At 44.9% G+C, this 16,876-nt stretch overlaps 1 protein-coding gene and 2 long non-coding RNA genes across 4 annotated transcripts in view; 2 read left to right on the top strand and 1 right to left on the bottom strand.

Annotated features, from left to right (window-relative positions):
* pgghg (protein-glucosylgalactosylhydroxylysine glucosidase) overlaps positions 1 to 16,876 on the top strand; it is a 57,032-nt gene that overhangs the window by 33,184 nt on the left and 6,972 nt on the right. The window contains exons 5-13 of the mRNA XM_052466802.1: positions 1,261 to 1,442; positions 4,083 to 4,336; positions 4,536 to 4,655; positions 6,880 to 7,011; positions 12,123 to 12,234; positions 12,576 to 12,648; positions 13,822 to 13,958; positions 14,088 to 14,221; positions 16,463 to 16,558. Coding sequence (XP_052322762.1) covers positions 1,261 to 1,442; positions 4,083 to 4,336; positions 4,536 to 4,655; positions 6,880 to 7,011; positions 12,123 to 12,234; positions 12,576 to 12,648; positions 13,822 to 13,958; positions 14,088 to 14,221; positions 16,463 to 16,558 — 1,240 coding nt within the window. The remainder of the gene's footprint in view (positions 1 to 1,260; positions 1,443 to 4,082; positions 4,337 to 4,535; positions 4,656 to 6,879; positions 7,012 to 12,122; positions 12,235 to 12,575; positions 12,649 to 13,821; positions 13,959 to 14,087; positions 14,222 to 16,462; positions 16,559 to 16,876) is intronic.
* LOC127908508 (uncharacterized) lies at positions 3,042 to 4,061 on the top strand. Its single transcript, XR_008067514.1, has 3 exons — positions 3,042 to 3,166; positions 3,311 to 3,433; positions 3,839 to 4,061. It is a non-coding gene; the product is annotated as an uncharacterized LOC127908508 (long non-coding RNA).
* Positions 8,657 to 9,950, bottom strand: LOC127908515 (uncharacterized). Of its 2 annotated transcripts, XR_008067533.1 has the most exons (4): positions 9,867 to 9,912; positions 9,289 to 9,326; positions 9,061 to 9,136; positions 8,657 to 8,730 (listed from the first exon to the last, which is right to left on the bottom strand). It is a non-coding gene; the product is annotated as an uncharacterized LOC127908515 (long non-coding RNA). The 2 variants fall into 2 exon arrangements; XR_008067532.1 differs by lacking the exon at positions 9,061 to 9,136 and having other exon boundaries at positions 9,251 to 9,326; positions 9,867 to 9,950.

The raw sequence follows: 16,876 nt of genomic DNA, 5'->3' as shown, positions 1-16,876 counted from the left end.
TCTTGGTCAAATAGCTCTTACACAGCCTGGAGGTGTGTTGGGTCATTGTCCTGTTGAAAAACAAATGATAGTGGGACTAAGCCCAAACCAGATGGGATGGCATATCGCTGCTGAATGCTGTGGTAGCCATGCTGGTTAAGTGTGCCTTGAATTCTAAATACATCACTGACAGTGTCACCAGCAAAGCACCATCACACCTCCTCCTCCATGCTTCACGGTGGGAACCACACATGCGGAGATCATCCCTTCACCCACACTGGGACACGGCGGTTGGAACCAAAAATCTCCAATTTGGACTCCAGAACAAAGGACACATTTCCACCAGTCCATTGTCCATTGCTCGTGTTTCTTGGCCCAAGCAAGTCTCTTCTTATTGTTGGTGTCCTTTAGTAGTGGTTTCTTTGCAGCAATTTGATCATGAAGGCCTAATTCACTCAGTCTCCTCTGAACAGTTGATGTTGAGATGTGTCTGTTACTGGAACTCCATGAAGCATGTATTTGGGCTGCAATTTTTGAGGCTGATAACTAATGAACTTATCCTCGGCAGCAGAGGTAACTCTGGGTCTTCCTTTCCTGTCATCATGAGAGCCAGTTTCATCATAGCGTTTGATAGTTTCTGCGACTGCACTTGAAGAAACTTTGAAAGTTCTTGAAAGATGGAATATGCCAGGTCTATTGGGCCAAAATGAATCATTGCCTATTGCACAGATCACATAGAAAGGAAACTTTTAACAGTTTGGATTTTTTGTTTGTAAAATTTGTTTATAAATACTTTGCTACAATGATGATGATGATGATGACAATGATAATGATGTAATAATGGTGATGATAATGCTGATATAGATGATGATGTAATAATGATGATGATGATGATGATATAGATGATGATGATGATGATATAGATGATAATGACGTAATAACGATGATGATGATGCTAATGCTGTTATAGATGATAATGATGTAATAATGATGATAATGAACCTCTCAGCCAATAACAGCTAGTTTTCAGTTTTCCCCCTCCCCACTCAGACCACTCCCAGACAGTCTTAAGAAAAATTCTTGCTTGAGAAATTGCTCTTTGCTAACAAGATATTTTTGTTTCTTTTTTTTATAATTTTAAATTAAAACAATCACAGTAAGGTACTTAATTGTTACCCAGAAAATATTTCATATTGAGATCAAAACTGCTGCATTGAACCTTTCTAATACAAAAGTCCCCAGCATTCAGCTCAGCTCACAATCACCCTTTTCCTTCCCTAGTTACATCCAGGGCCAGACCACCACGGCTGAGGTCTCTGGTGGCGTCTGTCCCAGCGTCCACATCATCTGGACCCCCATCACCCCTTCCCTTACCCTGCTGCCCGACCAGGCCCAGTCCCGCTGGGGGTTCGTGGTGGCGGTGGCAGGCAGTCAGGACAGCGTACAGGCTCACTACGACACAGGTAAAGAAAGGGAGTGAGCTCAACTATCCTCCTGCGTCACATAATGATGAAAACTAACTTGATGAAGTTGCAGCTGAGGTCTCCGCTGCGGTACATCTAGTGGGACATGTCGGGCTGAGGCTCGTTATGACAAGAGGTGTGGCATATAGGTGTAGTAGTGATGGAGGTGTAGTAGTGATGGAGGTGTAGTGATGGAGGTGTAGTAGTGATGGAGGTGTAGTAGTGATGGAGGTGTAGTAGTGATGGAGGTGTAGTAGTGATGGAGGTGTAGTAGTGATGGAGGTGTAGTAGTGATGGAGGTGTAGTAGTGATGGAGGTGTAGTGATGATGTAGGTGTAGTAGTGATGTAGGTGTAGTAGTGATGTAGGTGTAGTGTGTAGTAGTGATGTAGGTGTAGTAGTGTAGTAGTGATATAGGTGTAGTAGTGATATAGGTGTAGGTGTAGTAGTGATGGAGGTGTAGTAGTGGTGGAGGTGTAGTAGTGGTGGAGGTGTAGTAGTGGTGGAGGTGTAGTAGTGGTGGAGGTGTAGTAGTGGTGGAGGTGTAGTAGTGAGGTAGGTGTAGTGTGTAGTAGTGATATAGATGTAGTAGTGATATAGGTGTAGTAGTGTAGTAGTGATATAGGTGTAGTAGTGATATAGGTGTAGGTGTAGTAGTGATATAGATGTAGTGTAGTAGTGATATAGGTGTAGTAGTGATATAGGTGTAGTAGGTGTAGTAGTGATATAGATGTAGTGTAGTAGTGATATAGATGTAGTGTAGTAGTGATATAGGTGTAGTATGTGTAGTAGTGATATAGATGTAGTGTAGTAGTGATATAGATGTAGTGTAGTAGTGATATAGATGTAGTGTAGTAGTGATATAGGTGTAGTAGTGATGTAGGTGTAGTAGTTATGTAGGTGTAGTAGTGATGTAGGTGTAGTAGTGATGTAGGTGTAGTAGTGATGGAGGTGTAGTAGTGATGGAGGTGTAGTAGTGATGGAGGTGTAGTAGTGATGGAGGTGTAGTAGTGATGTAGGTGTAGTAGTGATGTAGGTGTAGTAGTGATGTAGGTGTAGTAGTGATGTAGTAGTGATATAGGTGTAGTAGTGATGTAGGTGTAGTAGTGATATAGGTGTAGGTGTAGTAGTGATGTAGGTGTAGTAGTGATGTAGGTGTAGTAGTGATGTAGGTGTAGTAGTGTAGTAGTGATATAGATGTAGTGATATAGGTGTAGTAGTGATATAGATGTAGTGATATAGGTGTAGTAGTGATATAGGTGTAGTAGGTGTAGTAGTGATATAGATGTAGTGTAGTAGTGATATAGGTGTAGTATGTGTAGTAGTGATATAGATGTAGTGTAGTAGTGATATAGATGTAGTGTAGTAGTGATATAGGTGTAGTAGTGATATAGGTGTAGTAGTGATATAGGTGTAGGTGTAGTAGTGATGTAGGTGTAGTAGTGATGTAGGTGTAGTAGTGATGTAGTGATATAGATGTAGTGATATAGGTGTAGTAGTGATATAGGTGTAGTAGTGTAGTAGTGATATAGATGTAGTAGTGATATAGATGTAGTGTAGTAGTGATATAGATGTAGTAGTGATATAGATGTAGTGTAGTAGTGATATAGGTGTAGTAGTGATATAGGTGTAGTAGGTAGTAGTGTAGTAGTGATATAGGTGTAGTAGGTAGTAGTGTAGTAGTGATATAGGTGTAGTAGTGATATAGGTGTAGTAGTGATATAGGTGTAGTGTGTAGTAGTGATATAGGTGTAGTAGTGATATAGATGTAGTGTAGTAGTGATATAGGTGTAGTAGTGTAGTAGTGATATAGGTGTAGTAGTGATATAGATGTAGTGTAGTAGTGATATAGGTGTAGTAGTGATATAGGTGTAGTAGGTAGTAGTGTAGTAGTGATATAGGTGTAGTAGTGATATAGGTGTAGTAGTGATATAGGTGTAGTAGTGATATAGGTGTAGTAGGTAGTAGTGTAGTAGTGATATAGGTGTAGTAGTGATATAGGTGTAGTAGGTAGTAGTGTAGTAGTGATATAGGTGTAGTAGTGTAGTAGTGATATAGGTGTAGTAGTGATATAGGTGTAGTAGTGATATAGGTGTAGTAGTGATATAGGTGTAGTGTGTAGTAGTGATATAGGTGTAGTAGGTAGTAGTGTAGTAGTGATATAGATGTAGTGTAGTAGTGATATAGGTGTAGTAGTGTAGTAGTGATATAGGTGTAGTAGTGATATAGGTGTAGTAGTGATATAGGTGTAGTAGTGATATAGGTGTAGTAGTGATATAGGTGTAGTAGTGATGGAGGTGTAGTAGTGATGGAGGTGTAGTAGTGATATAGGTGTAGTAGTGATATAGGTGTAGTAGTGATATAGGTGTAGTAGGTAGTAGTGTAGTAGTGATATAGGTGTAGTAGTGATATAGGTGTAGTAGTGATATAGGTGTAGTAGGTAGTAGTGTAGTAGTGATATAGGTGTTAGCACAGTGGGTACATAATTAGATGTTTTATTTGGTTTTATCATCCAGGACCACTTTGGACACAAGTGTTTTAATGTGGGGATACAGTATACTGGACATATTATTGTTTATGTTTTTTACCAATAAAAAAAAAAAGATTCTTGTCATGGCAACGAGCGTAAACATGTTAACAGCTCTGGAGCTGATGGCCAATGGGAACCTTCGTCCCTCGCACCTTCGGGCGTGGGAGGAGCTGTGGGCGGGCAGCACCCTGGAGCTGACTGGTCCAGACGACCTGAGCAGGGCTCTGATTGGCTGCATGTTCTACCTGCTCAGTGCCTTCCCTTCGTTGCACGAGGCGCCCGGTCATTTCGGCGGCGTCAGTCCTGGTGGACTGTCAAACGGGGGCTCAGGACAAGACTACTGGGGACACGTGTTCTGGGACCAGGTGAGGACAATGTTCTGTTTATTTCACAATGTATCTAATGAAGGGAAAGGTGGTTAGTTGACCCATCAGGTGTACTGGATTACAACACATAAGTGGAACTGGCTGTATTCAAGGAGAGGGTTAGGCTAACCTCTACCTACTGAACCACGTGTCCTTGAGTGTGACTGAAATGTCCCTCGCCCTCTGTCTCCCTGTATAGGACACTTGGATGTACCCCAGTATTGGTCTCTTCTACCCTCAGTTGGCACGGGCCGTGCTTGAGTACCGGGTGAGGACAGTAGATGGCGCTAAGGACAATGCTGAGAAGCAAGGCTACAAGGTACAGGCTTCTCTCTCTGATGTGTTCTTCACACACTCCCTATTCACAGTCAGGCCTCACGGTGATCTTCTGGCTGCCAGTTTTATATTTGGTGTCATATTGTGTGAAGAGGACTGGCCACCCCACATAGCCTGGTTCCTCTCTAGGTTTATAATCTCCACCCGGCACAGCCAGAAGAGGACTGGCCACCCCACATAGCCTGGTTCCTCTCTAGGTTTATAATCTCCACCCGGCACAGCCAGAAGAGGACTGGCCACCCCACATAGCCTGGTTCCTCTCTAGGTTTATAATCTCCACCCGGCACAGCCAGAAGAGGACTGGCCACCCCACATAGCCTGGTTCCTCTCTAGGTTTCTTCCTAGGTTTTGGCCTTTCTAGGGAGTTTTTCCTAGCCACCGTGCTTCTACACCTGCATTGCTTGCTGTTTGGGGTTTTAGGCTGGGTTTCTGTACAGCACTTTGAGATATCAGCTGATGTACGAAGGGCTTTATAAATACATTTGATTTGATTTGTAGATGTACTGTACTGTAGATGTACTGTACTGTAGATGTACTGTACTGGAGATGTACTGTACTGTAGATGGGCTTTATAAATAAATTTGATTTCTTTTCTATATTTTTAGGTACAGTATAGTGACTATAGGATTTCATCTTCACGTAGAAACCTGCATCTTGGTCATACTGTGTGTTGTTGAGTGTCGTGTGAACACATACCTTTACAGGAAGTATTCACACACACCTCCACCTGTTGTTACATCCTGAATTCAAAATGGATGAAATAGATTTTTATTTTTCACCTGTCTACACACAGTATTGATACACCATCCCAAGTGTAATTAATAACGTCACCATGCTGAAAGAGATATTCAATGTCTGATTTGTTTGTTGTTGTAGTATTACCCATCTACCAATCGGTGTCCTTCTTTGCGAGGCATTGGAAAACATCCCTGGTCTTTGTGGTTGAGTCTGTGTCTGAAACTCACTGCTCGACTGAGGGACCGTAACAGATAATTGGTATGTGTGGGGTGCAGAGATGAGGTAGACATTTAAAAATCATGTTAACCACTAATATTGAACACAGAGTGAGTCCATGACACTTATTATGTGACTTGTTAAGCACTTTGTTTACTCCTGAACATATTTAGGCCTTGTCATAACAAACAGGTTGAACACTTATCGACTCAAGGCATTTTTATTAATTTGTAAAGATTATGGGGTGTTGTGTGTAGACCAGTGACACAACATCTACATTTAATCCATTTTAAATTCAGGCTGTAAACAACAACAACAACAACAACAACAACAACGATGTGGAAAAAGTCCAGAGGTGTGAATAGTTTCTGAAGACGCTGTTAGTGGTCCCACAGGATCAGGCATCACACACTAAAAATGTCTTCCCTCGCTGTACTTATAGGTGTGTTGTGTTTGTAGTGTGTTGTGTTTGTAGTGTGTGTGTAGTGTGTGTAGTTTAGTGTTTGTAGTGTGTGGTGGTGTGTAGTGTATGTTTATAGTGTGTAGTTTTGTGTTTATAGTGTGTTGTGTTTGTAGTGTGTGTGTGTAGTGTTGTGTTTCTAGTGTGTGTAGTGTTGTGTTTGTAGTGTGTGTAGTGTATGTTTATAGTGTGTAGTGTTGTGTTTATAGTGTGTTGTGTTTGTAGTGTGTAGTGTGTGTGTGTAGTGTTGTGTTTGTAGTGTGTGGTGTTGTGTTTGTAGTGTGTGTGTAGTGTGTGTAGTTTAGTGTTTGTAGTGTGTGGTGGTGTGTAGTGTATGTTTATAGTGTGTAGTTTTGTGTTTATAGTGCGTGTGTAGTGTTGTGTTTGTAGTGTGTAGTTTTGTGTTTATAGTGTGTAGTTTTGTGTTTATAGTGCGTGTGTAGTGTTGTGTTTATAGTGTGTAGTGTTTGTAGTGTGTAGTGTAGTGTAGTTTAGTGTTTGTAGTGTGTGGTGGTGTGTAGTGTATGTTTATAGTGTGTAGTGTTGTGTTTGTAGTGTGTGGTGGTGTGTAGTGTATGTTTATAGTGTATGGTGTGTGTGTGTGTGTGTGTAGTTTAGTGTTTGTAGTGTGTGGTGGTGTGTAGTGTGTGGTGGTGTGTAGTGTATGTTTATAGTGTGGTGGTGTGTAGTGTAGTGTATTATAGTGTGGTGGTGTGTTGTGTTGTGTTTATAGTGTATGTGGGTCAGTGTGTTCTGTTCTGATGAAAGAGATATTATGTTGTCCTCCTAACAGGGACTAAAGTTCCCGTGGGAAAGTGCTGTGTCAGGGAGGGAGGTGTGTCCTGAAGATATATACGGACAACAAGAGATCCACATCAATGGAGACGTTACTCTGGCCTTCCAGCACTACCTCTACCTCACACAGGTAACACCTAACCCCGACACTACCTCTACCTCACACAGGTAACACCTAACCCTAACACTACCTCACACAGGTAACACCTAACCCTAACACTACCTCACACAGGTAACACCTGACCCCGACACTACCTCACACAGGTAACACCTAACCCTAACACTACCTCTACCTCACACAGGTAACACCTGACCCCGACACTACCTCTACCTCACACAGGTAACACCTGACCCCGACACTACCTCACACAGGTAACACCTAACCCTAACACTACCTCTACCTCACACAGGTAACACCTGACCCCGACACTACCTCTACCTCACACAGGTAACACCTGACCCCGACACTACCTCTACCTCACACAGGTAACACCTGACCCCAACACTACCTCTACCTCACACAGGTAACACCTGACCCCAACACTACCTCACACAGGTAACACCTAACCCCGACACTACCTCTACCTCACACAGGTAACACCTAACCCCAACACTACCTCTACCTCACACAGGTAACACCTGACCCTAACACTACCTCTACCTCACACAGGTAACACCTAACCCCGACACTACCTCTACCTCACACAGGTAACACCTGACCCCGACACTACCTCTACCTCACACAGGTAACACCTGACCCCGACACTACCTCTACCTCACACAGGTAACACCTGACCCCGACACTACCTCTACCTCACACAGGTAACACCTGACCCCGACACTACCTCTACCTCACACAGGTAACACCTGACCCCAACACTACCTCTACCTCACACAGGTAACACCTAACCCCGACACTACCTCTACCTCACACAGGTAACACCTGACCCCGACACTACCTCTACCTCACACAGGTAACACCTGACCCCAACACTACCTCTACCTCACACAGGTAACACCTGACCCCAACACTACCTCTACCTCACACAGGTAACACCTAACCCCGACACTACCTCTACCTCACACAGGTAACACCTAACCCCGACACTACCTCTACCTCACACAGGTAACACCTGACCCCAACACTACCTCTACCTCACACAGGTAACACCTAACCCCGACACTACCTCTACCTCACACAGGTAACACCTGACCCCAACACTACCTCTACCTCACACAGGTAACACCTAACCCCGACACTACCTCTACCTCACACAGGTAACACCTGACCCCGACACTACCTCTACCTCACACAGGTAACACCTGACCCCAACACTACCTCTACCTCACACAGGTAACACCTAACCCCAACACTACCTCTACCTCACACAGGTAACACCTAACCCTAACACTACCTCTACCTCACACAGGTAACACCTAACCCTAACACTACCTCTACCTCACACAGGTAACACCTAACCCCAACACTACCTCACACAGGTAACACCTAACCCCAACACTACCTCTACCTCACACAGGTAACACCTGACCCCAACACTACCTCTACCTCACACAGGTAACACCTAACCCCAACACTACCTCTACCTCACACAGGTAACACCTGACCCCGACACTACCTCTACCTCACACAGGTAACACCTGACCCCAACACTACCTCTACCTCACACAGGTAACACCTGACCCCGACACTACCTCTACCTCACACAGGTAACACCTGACCCCAACACTACCTCTACCTCACACAGGTAACACCTGACCCCGACACTACCTCTACCTCACACAGGTAACACCTAACCCCGACACTACCTCTACCTCACACAGGTAACACCTGACCCCAACACTACCTCTACCTCACACAGGTAACACCTAACCCCAACACTACCTCTACCTCACACAGGTAACACCTGACCCCAACACTACCTCTACCTCACACAGGTAACACCTAACCCCAACACTACCTCTACCTCACACAGGTAACACCTAACCCCAACACTACCTCTACCTCACACAGGTAACACCTGACCCCAACACTACCTCACACAGGTAACACCTAACCCCGACACTACCTCTACCTCACACAGGTAACACCTAACCCCGACACTACCTCTACCTCACACAGGTAACACCTGACCCCGACACTACCTCACACAGGTAACACCTAACCCCAACACTACCTCTACCTCACACAGGTAACACCTAACCCCGACACTACCTCTACCTCACACAGGTAACACCTGACCCCAACACTACCTCTACCTCACACAGGTAACACATGACCCCAACACTACCTCTACCTCACACAGGTAACACCTAACCCCAACACTACCTCTACCTCACACAGGTAACACCTAACCCCAACACTACCTCTACCTCACACAGGTAACACCTAACCCCGACACTACCTCTACCTCACACAGGTAACACCTAACCCCAACACTACCTCTACCTCACACAGGTAACACCTAACCCCAACACTACCTCTACCTCACACAGGTAACACCTGACCCCAACACTACCTCTACCTCACACAGGTAACACCTAACCCCAACTCTACCTCACACAGGTAACACCTAACCCCAACTCTACCTCACACAGGTAACACCTGACCCCAACACTACCTCTACCTCACACAGGTAACACCTAACCCCAACTCTACCTCACACAGGTAACACCTAACACTACCTCTACCTCACACAGGTAACACCTGACCCCAACACTACCTCTACCTCACACAGGTAACACCTAACCCCAACACTACCTCTACCTCACACAGGTAACACCTAACCCCAACACTACCTCTACCTCACACAGGTAACACCTAACCCCAACACTACCTCTACCTCACACAGGTAACACCTGACCCCGACACTACCTCACACAGGTAACACCTAACACCAACACTACCTCTACCTCACACAGGTAACACCTAACCCCAACACTACCTCTACCTCACACAGGTAACACCTAACCCCGACACTACCTCTACCTCACACAGGTAACACCTAACCCCGACACTACCTCTACCTCACACAGGTAACACCTAACCCCAACACTACCTCTACCTCACACAGGTAACACCTGACCCCAACACTACCTCTACCTCACACAGGTAACACCTAACCCCAACTCTACCTCACACAGGTAACACCTAACCCCAACTCTACCTCACACAGGTAACACCTAACCCCAACTCTACCTCACACAGGTAACACCTGACCCCAACACTACCTCTACCTCACACAGGTAACACCTAACCCCAACTCTACCTCACACAGGTAACACCTAACCCCAACACTACCTCTACCTCACACAGGTAACACCTAACCCCAACACTACCTCTACCTCACACAGGTAACACCTAACCCCAACACTACCTCTACCTCACACAGGTAACACCTGACCCCGACACTACCTCACACAGGTAACACCTAACACCAACACTACCTCTACCTCACACAGGTAACACCTGACCCCGACACTACCTCTACCTCACACAGGTAACACCTAACCCTAACACTACCTCTACCTCACACAGGTAACACCTGACCCCAACACTACCTCTACCTCACACAGGTAACACCTAACCCCAACACTACCTCTACCTCACACAGGTAACACCTGACCCCAACACGACCTCTACCTCACACAGGTAACACCTAACCCCAACACTACCTCTACCTCATACAGGTAACACCTAACCCCAACACTACCTCTACCTCACACAGGTAACACCTGACCCCGACACTACCTCTACCTCACACAGGTAACACCTGACCCCGACACTACCTCTACCTCACACAGGTAACACCTAACCCCAACACTACCTCTACCTCACACAGGTAACACCTGACCCCGACACTACCTCACACAGGTAACACCTAACACCAACACTACCTCTACCTCACACAGGTAACACCTGACCCCGACACTACCTCTACCTCATACAGGTAACACCTAACCCCAACACTACCTCTACCTCACACAGGTAACACCTGACCCCGACACTACCTCACACAGGTAACACCTAACACCAACACTACCTCTACCTCACACAGGTAACACCTGACCCCGACACTACCTCTACCTCACACAGGTAGCACCTAACCTCAACACTACCTCTACCTCACACAGGTAACACCTAACCCCAACATTACCTCTACCTCACACAGGTAACACCTGACCCCGACACTACCTCTACCTCACACAGGTAACACCTAACCCCAACACTACCTCTACCTCACACAGGTAACACCTGACCCCAACACTACCTCTACCTCACACAGGTAACACCTAACCCCAACACTACCTCTACCTCACACAGGTAACACCTGACCCCGACACTACCTTACCTCACACAGGTAACACCTAACCCTACCTCTACCTCACACAGGTAACACCTAACCCCAACACTACCTCTACCTCACACAGGTAACACCTAACCCCAACACTACCTCTACCTCACACAGGTAACACCTAACCCTGACACTACCTCACACAGGTAACACCTAACCCCAACACTACCTCTACCTCACACAGGTAACACCTAACCCCAACACTACCTCTACCTCACACAGGTAACACCTAACCCCGACACTACCTCTACCTTACACAGGTAACACCTAACCCCAACACTACCTCTACCTCACACAGGTAACACCAGACCCCAACACTACCTCACACAGGTAACACCTGACCCCAACACTACCTCTACCTCACACAGGTAACCCCTAACCCCAACACTACCTCTACCTCACACAGGTAACACCTGACCCCAACACTACCTCTACCTCACACAGGTAACACCTGACCCCAACACTACCTCTACCTCACACAGGTAACACCTAACCCCAACACTACCTCACACGGGTAACACCTAACCCCAACACTACCTCTACCTCACACAGGTAACACCTGACCCCAACACTACCTCTACCTCACACAGGTAACACCTGACCCCAACACTACCTCTACCTCACACAGGTAACACCTGACCCCGACACTACCTCTACCTCACACAGGTAACACCTGACCCCGACACTACCTCTACCTCACACAGGTAACACCTGACCCCGACACTACCTCTACCTATGTATGGTCACATCTAGGCCAGTCATCTACATTCACAGCCGGCTCCCTAGCGCTTCCCAGGTCGGCAAAGGGATAAGCTGCTTCCACCATATCGCCTACACTTTAAAGACCTGCAACCTGTCTCTCTTCTAGGACATGTCTATGTTCACGGAGGGGCGTGGCAGCGGAGTGATTTGGGGCGTGGCTGATTACTGGGTTTCCAGGGTAACCTGGAGCGCTGAAGAACAGAACTACCACATCTTAGGTAAAGGGACACTCAGTAAACATGTTGTTTAGAAATCGTCGTGCCAGCTGATGTCAGCTTATTGCTAGTACTAACTTTGATGATAGCTAGTTTGAGGTTAAAATGTACTTACTATGACTGTGATATTCAGTTGTCTCACCTGTAGTTATCTCACCCGGGGGCCATCTTAAAACGAATCCACTCTGGATAAGAGCGGTCTGTTAAATGACAAATGTATTGCAACTGATTTCGTTGTCAAGCACACTAGGTAAGCTATTTAGCTTATTGGTCGTAGCAACCCTGTTGCTTGAGTGAACACGAGTATGCAAGACATTTACCAAAGTATCTCTGTTTTCTGCCAGGTGTCATGCCCCCTGATGAGTATTACTACAACGTCAACAACTCGGTGTACACAAACACTGTGGCCAAGTTCAGGTACCAGAGGGGTGTCATACGAAGCTACAATATTCAGACCACCTACCCTATTCCCCAATTTGTTACGTTACAGCCTTATTCTAAAATAGATTAATTAAAACAAGTTCCTCATCAATCTAAACACAATAACCCACAATGACAAAGCGAAAACAGGTTTTTAGACATTTTTGTAAAAAAAAAAAAAACGCATAAAAACAAAACGGTAATAGTTTATTTAAAATAAGTATTCAGACCCTTTGCTATGAGACTTAAAATTGAGCTCAGGTGCATCCAGTTTCCATTGATCGTCCTTGAGATGTTTCTACAACTTGATTGACCCCAACACTACCTGTGGTAAATTCAATTGATTGGACATGATTTGGAAAGGAACGCATGTCTATATAAGGTCCCACAGTTGATAGCGCATCTCAAAGCAAAAACCAAGAGATTGAAGGAATTGTCCGTAGAGCTCCAAGACAGTATTGTGTTGAGGCACAGATCTGGGGAAGGGTACCAAAAAATGTCTGCAGCATTGAAGGTCCCCAAGAACACAGTGGCCTCCATCATTCTTAAATTGAAGAAGTTTGGAACCACCAAGACTCTTCCTAGAGCTGGCCGCCTGGACAAACTGAGCAATCGGGGGAGAAGGGCCTTGGTCAGGGAGGTGACCAACAGCTCGATGGTCACTCTGACAGAGCTCCAGAGTTCCTCTGTGGAGATGGGAGAACCTTCCAGAAGGACAACCATCTCTGCAGCACTCCAACAAGCAGGCCTTTATGGTAGAGTGGCCAAAGTAATGTTTACATTTAACAGATCAGAGACTTACAGGAGCAATTATGGTTAAATGCCTTGCTCAAAGGCACATCAACATACTTTTCACTTAGTCAGCTCACGGAATCGAACCAGCGACCTTTCAGTTACTGGCCCAACGCTATTAACCGCTAGACTACCTGCCGTCCCAATTACGTGGCTATTTCCTCAAACATGCTTCGTAGGAAACCCCCCATCAGCTATTTCCCAATCTCACCTTATTTTCCATAGACCTTATTCATGTGGAAGCCAAAGTCGTTCCACATCCAGGCTTTTTGCCTGTAAAAAGCGGAAGCTCCCTTTTAAAAAAAAACTTTTTTTTAAGTCTATGGAAAACATTGTAAATGATAACATCAAGTACTTTGTTTCTCATCTCTTACCCAGTCTGGAGTTCGCTGTGGAGTTGGCTGCCCTGCTGAAGTACCCTGCTCCTCGGGAGTGGCAGCAGGTAGCAGACAAGATCAAAATCCCTTTCGATCAGAAGCAGAAATATCATCCTGAATTTGACGGCTACAAAAAAGGCGAGTGTTTCCCCCACTGCCCACGCGTTCACTTAGTTGTCTGTTTAAAGGTTATAGATGATGACATGTAACAGATGCAGTGTCTTTGAGTCTCCGATTTTTCATTTTTATTTTGACTTTTTCTCCCAGGACAATTCGTGAAGCAGGCTGACACAGTGATGCTAGGCTATCCCCTGGGTCTACCTATGACCCCTGAGGTCAGGAGAAATGACCTGGAGTTCTACGAGGCTGTCACAGACCCTGGTGGTCCAGCTATGACATGGGTAGGTCACATACTGGTATTACCATACACTGCCAAGAACGGGTCAATATATCAACTGTACTGTTGAAAGGTACCTACCTACAAAAGGGACTTTATAACACATAACCCATTCATAACCCATTCATAACCCATACATAACCCATACATAACCCATTCATAACCCATACATAACCCATTCATAACCCATTCATAACCCATTCATAACCCATTCATAACCCATTCATAACCCATTCATAACCCATACATAACCCATACATAACCCATACATAACCCATTCATAACCCATTCATAACCCATTCATAACCCATACATAACCCATACATAACCCATTCATAACCCATTCATAACCCTAGGATAGGGTAAGTAATCCTTCTCACCCCCCTTCTCCCCCAACAAGATTTAGATGCAAGTGGCTGTTCCACTGGTTGTCATAAGGTGTATGCACCAATTTGTAAGTCGCTCTGGATAAGAGCGTCTGCTAAATGACTTAAATGTAAATGTAAATACATAACCCATACATAACCCATAAATAACCCATACATAACCCATAAATAACCCATACATAACCCATTCATAACCCATACATAACCCATACATAACCCATTCATAACCCATTCATAACCCATTCATAACCCATACATAACCCATACATAACCCATACATAACCCATTCATAACCCATTCATAACCCATTCATAACCCATACATAACCCATTCATAACCCATTCATAACCCATACATAACCCATTCATAACCCATTCATAACCCATTCATAACCCATACATAACCCATTCATAACCCATACATAACCCATTCATAACCCATTCATAACCCATACATAACCCATTCATAACCCATACATAACCCATACATAACCCATACATAACCCATTCATAACCCATACATAACCCTTTCATAACCCATTCATAACCCATATATAACCCATACATAACCCATACATAACCCATTCATAACCCATTCATAACCCATTCATAACCCATACATAACCCATAAATAACCCATACATAACCCATACATAACTCATACATAACCCATTCATAACCCATTCATAACTCATTCATAACTCATACATAACCCATTCATAACTCATTCATAACTCATTCATAACCCATTCATAACCCATTCATAACCCATTCATAACCCATACATAACCTATTCATAACCCATTCATAACCTATTCATAACCCATTCATAACCCATACACAACCCATACATAACCCATACATAACCCATACATAACCCATACATAACCCATTCATAACCCATACATAACCTATTCATAATAACATAACCATTCATAACTCATACATAACCCATTCATAACCCATACACAACCCATACACAACCCATTCATAACCCATTCATAACCCATTCATAACCCATTCATAATCCATACATAACCCATTCATAACCCATACATAACCTATTCATAACCCATACATAACCCATTCATAACCCATACATAACCCATTCATAACCCATACATAACCCATACATAACCCATATTTAACCCATACATAACCCATACACAACCCATACACAACCCATACACAACCAATTCGTAAGCAGTACATAAGCTTTTTTTTCTACTACTAATGAATGCAGTATGTGTGTGTTGTGTGTGTGTTCTGAAATCCTTACTGGTAGAGTGTTACTCAGTTGGGGGGTGTAGAATAGTGTTAGTCAGTTGGGGGTGTAGAAGGGTGTCAGTTGGGGGTGTAGAAGGGTGTCAGTTGGGGGTGTAGAAGGGTGTCAGTTGGGGGTGTAAGAAGGGTGTCAGTTGGGGGTGTAGAAGGGTTTCAGTTGGGGGTGTAGAAGGGTGTCAGTCAGTTGGGGGTGTAGAAGGGTGTCAGTCAGTTGGGGGTGTAGAAGGGTGTCAGTCAGTTGGGGGTGTAGAAGGGTGTCAGTCAGTTGGGGGTGTAGAAGGGTGTCAGTCAGTTGGGGGTGTAGAAGGGTGTCAGTCAGTTGGGGGTGTAGAAGGGTGTCAGTCAGTTGGGGGTGTAGAAGGGTGTCAGTCAGTTGGGGGTGTAGAGGGTGTCAGTCAGTTGGGGATGTAGAAGGGTTTTACCAGCCTCCTGAGTGGTGCAGAGGTCTAAGGCGTCACTACAGCCTGGGGTTAGATCCCATATACAATATATAATCATTTTTTACTAAAGACGAGTTTTACCTAGTTGGGGATGTCGAAGCCCATTTGTCAAGTGTGTTTGTCTCTATGGTGCCAGGGTATGTTTGCAGTGGGCTGGCTGGAGCTGGGGGAGGTGGAGAAGGCTGGACATCTACTCCAGAAGTGTTTCAAAAATATCCAGGGACCATTCCAGGTCAGAATGGGAAAATGCTCTGTCTCTCTACTTCTCTCTGTTTCTCTCTCTCTCTCTGTCTCTCTCTCTCCCTCTCTCCGTTTCTCTCTCTCTCTCTCTGTTTCTCTCTCTCTGTTTCTCTCTCTCTGTTTCTCTCTCTCTGTTTCTCTCTCTCTGTTTCTCTCTCTCTGTTTCTCTCTCTCTGTTTCTCTCTCTCTGTTTCTCTCTCTCTGTTTCTCTCTCTCTGTTTCTCTCTCTCTGTTTCTCTCTGTCTGTTTCTCTCTGTCTGTTTCTCTCTGTCTGTTTCTCTCTCTCTGTTTCTCTCTGTCTGTTTCTCTC

This window comes from Oncorhynchus keta, chromosome 17, assembly GCF_023373465.1.
Source record: "Oncorhynchus keta strain PuntledgeMale-10-30-2019 chromosome 17, Oket_V2, whole genome shotgun sequence".
In the NCBI taxonomy this organism is placed as follows: Eukaryota; Metazoa; Chordata; class Actinopteri; order Salmoniformes; family Salmonidae; genus Oncorhynchus; species Oncorhynchus keta.
Note: the sequence above shows the minus strand (reverse complement) of the source record. Positions and strands in the feature narration are given on the sequence as shown.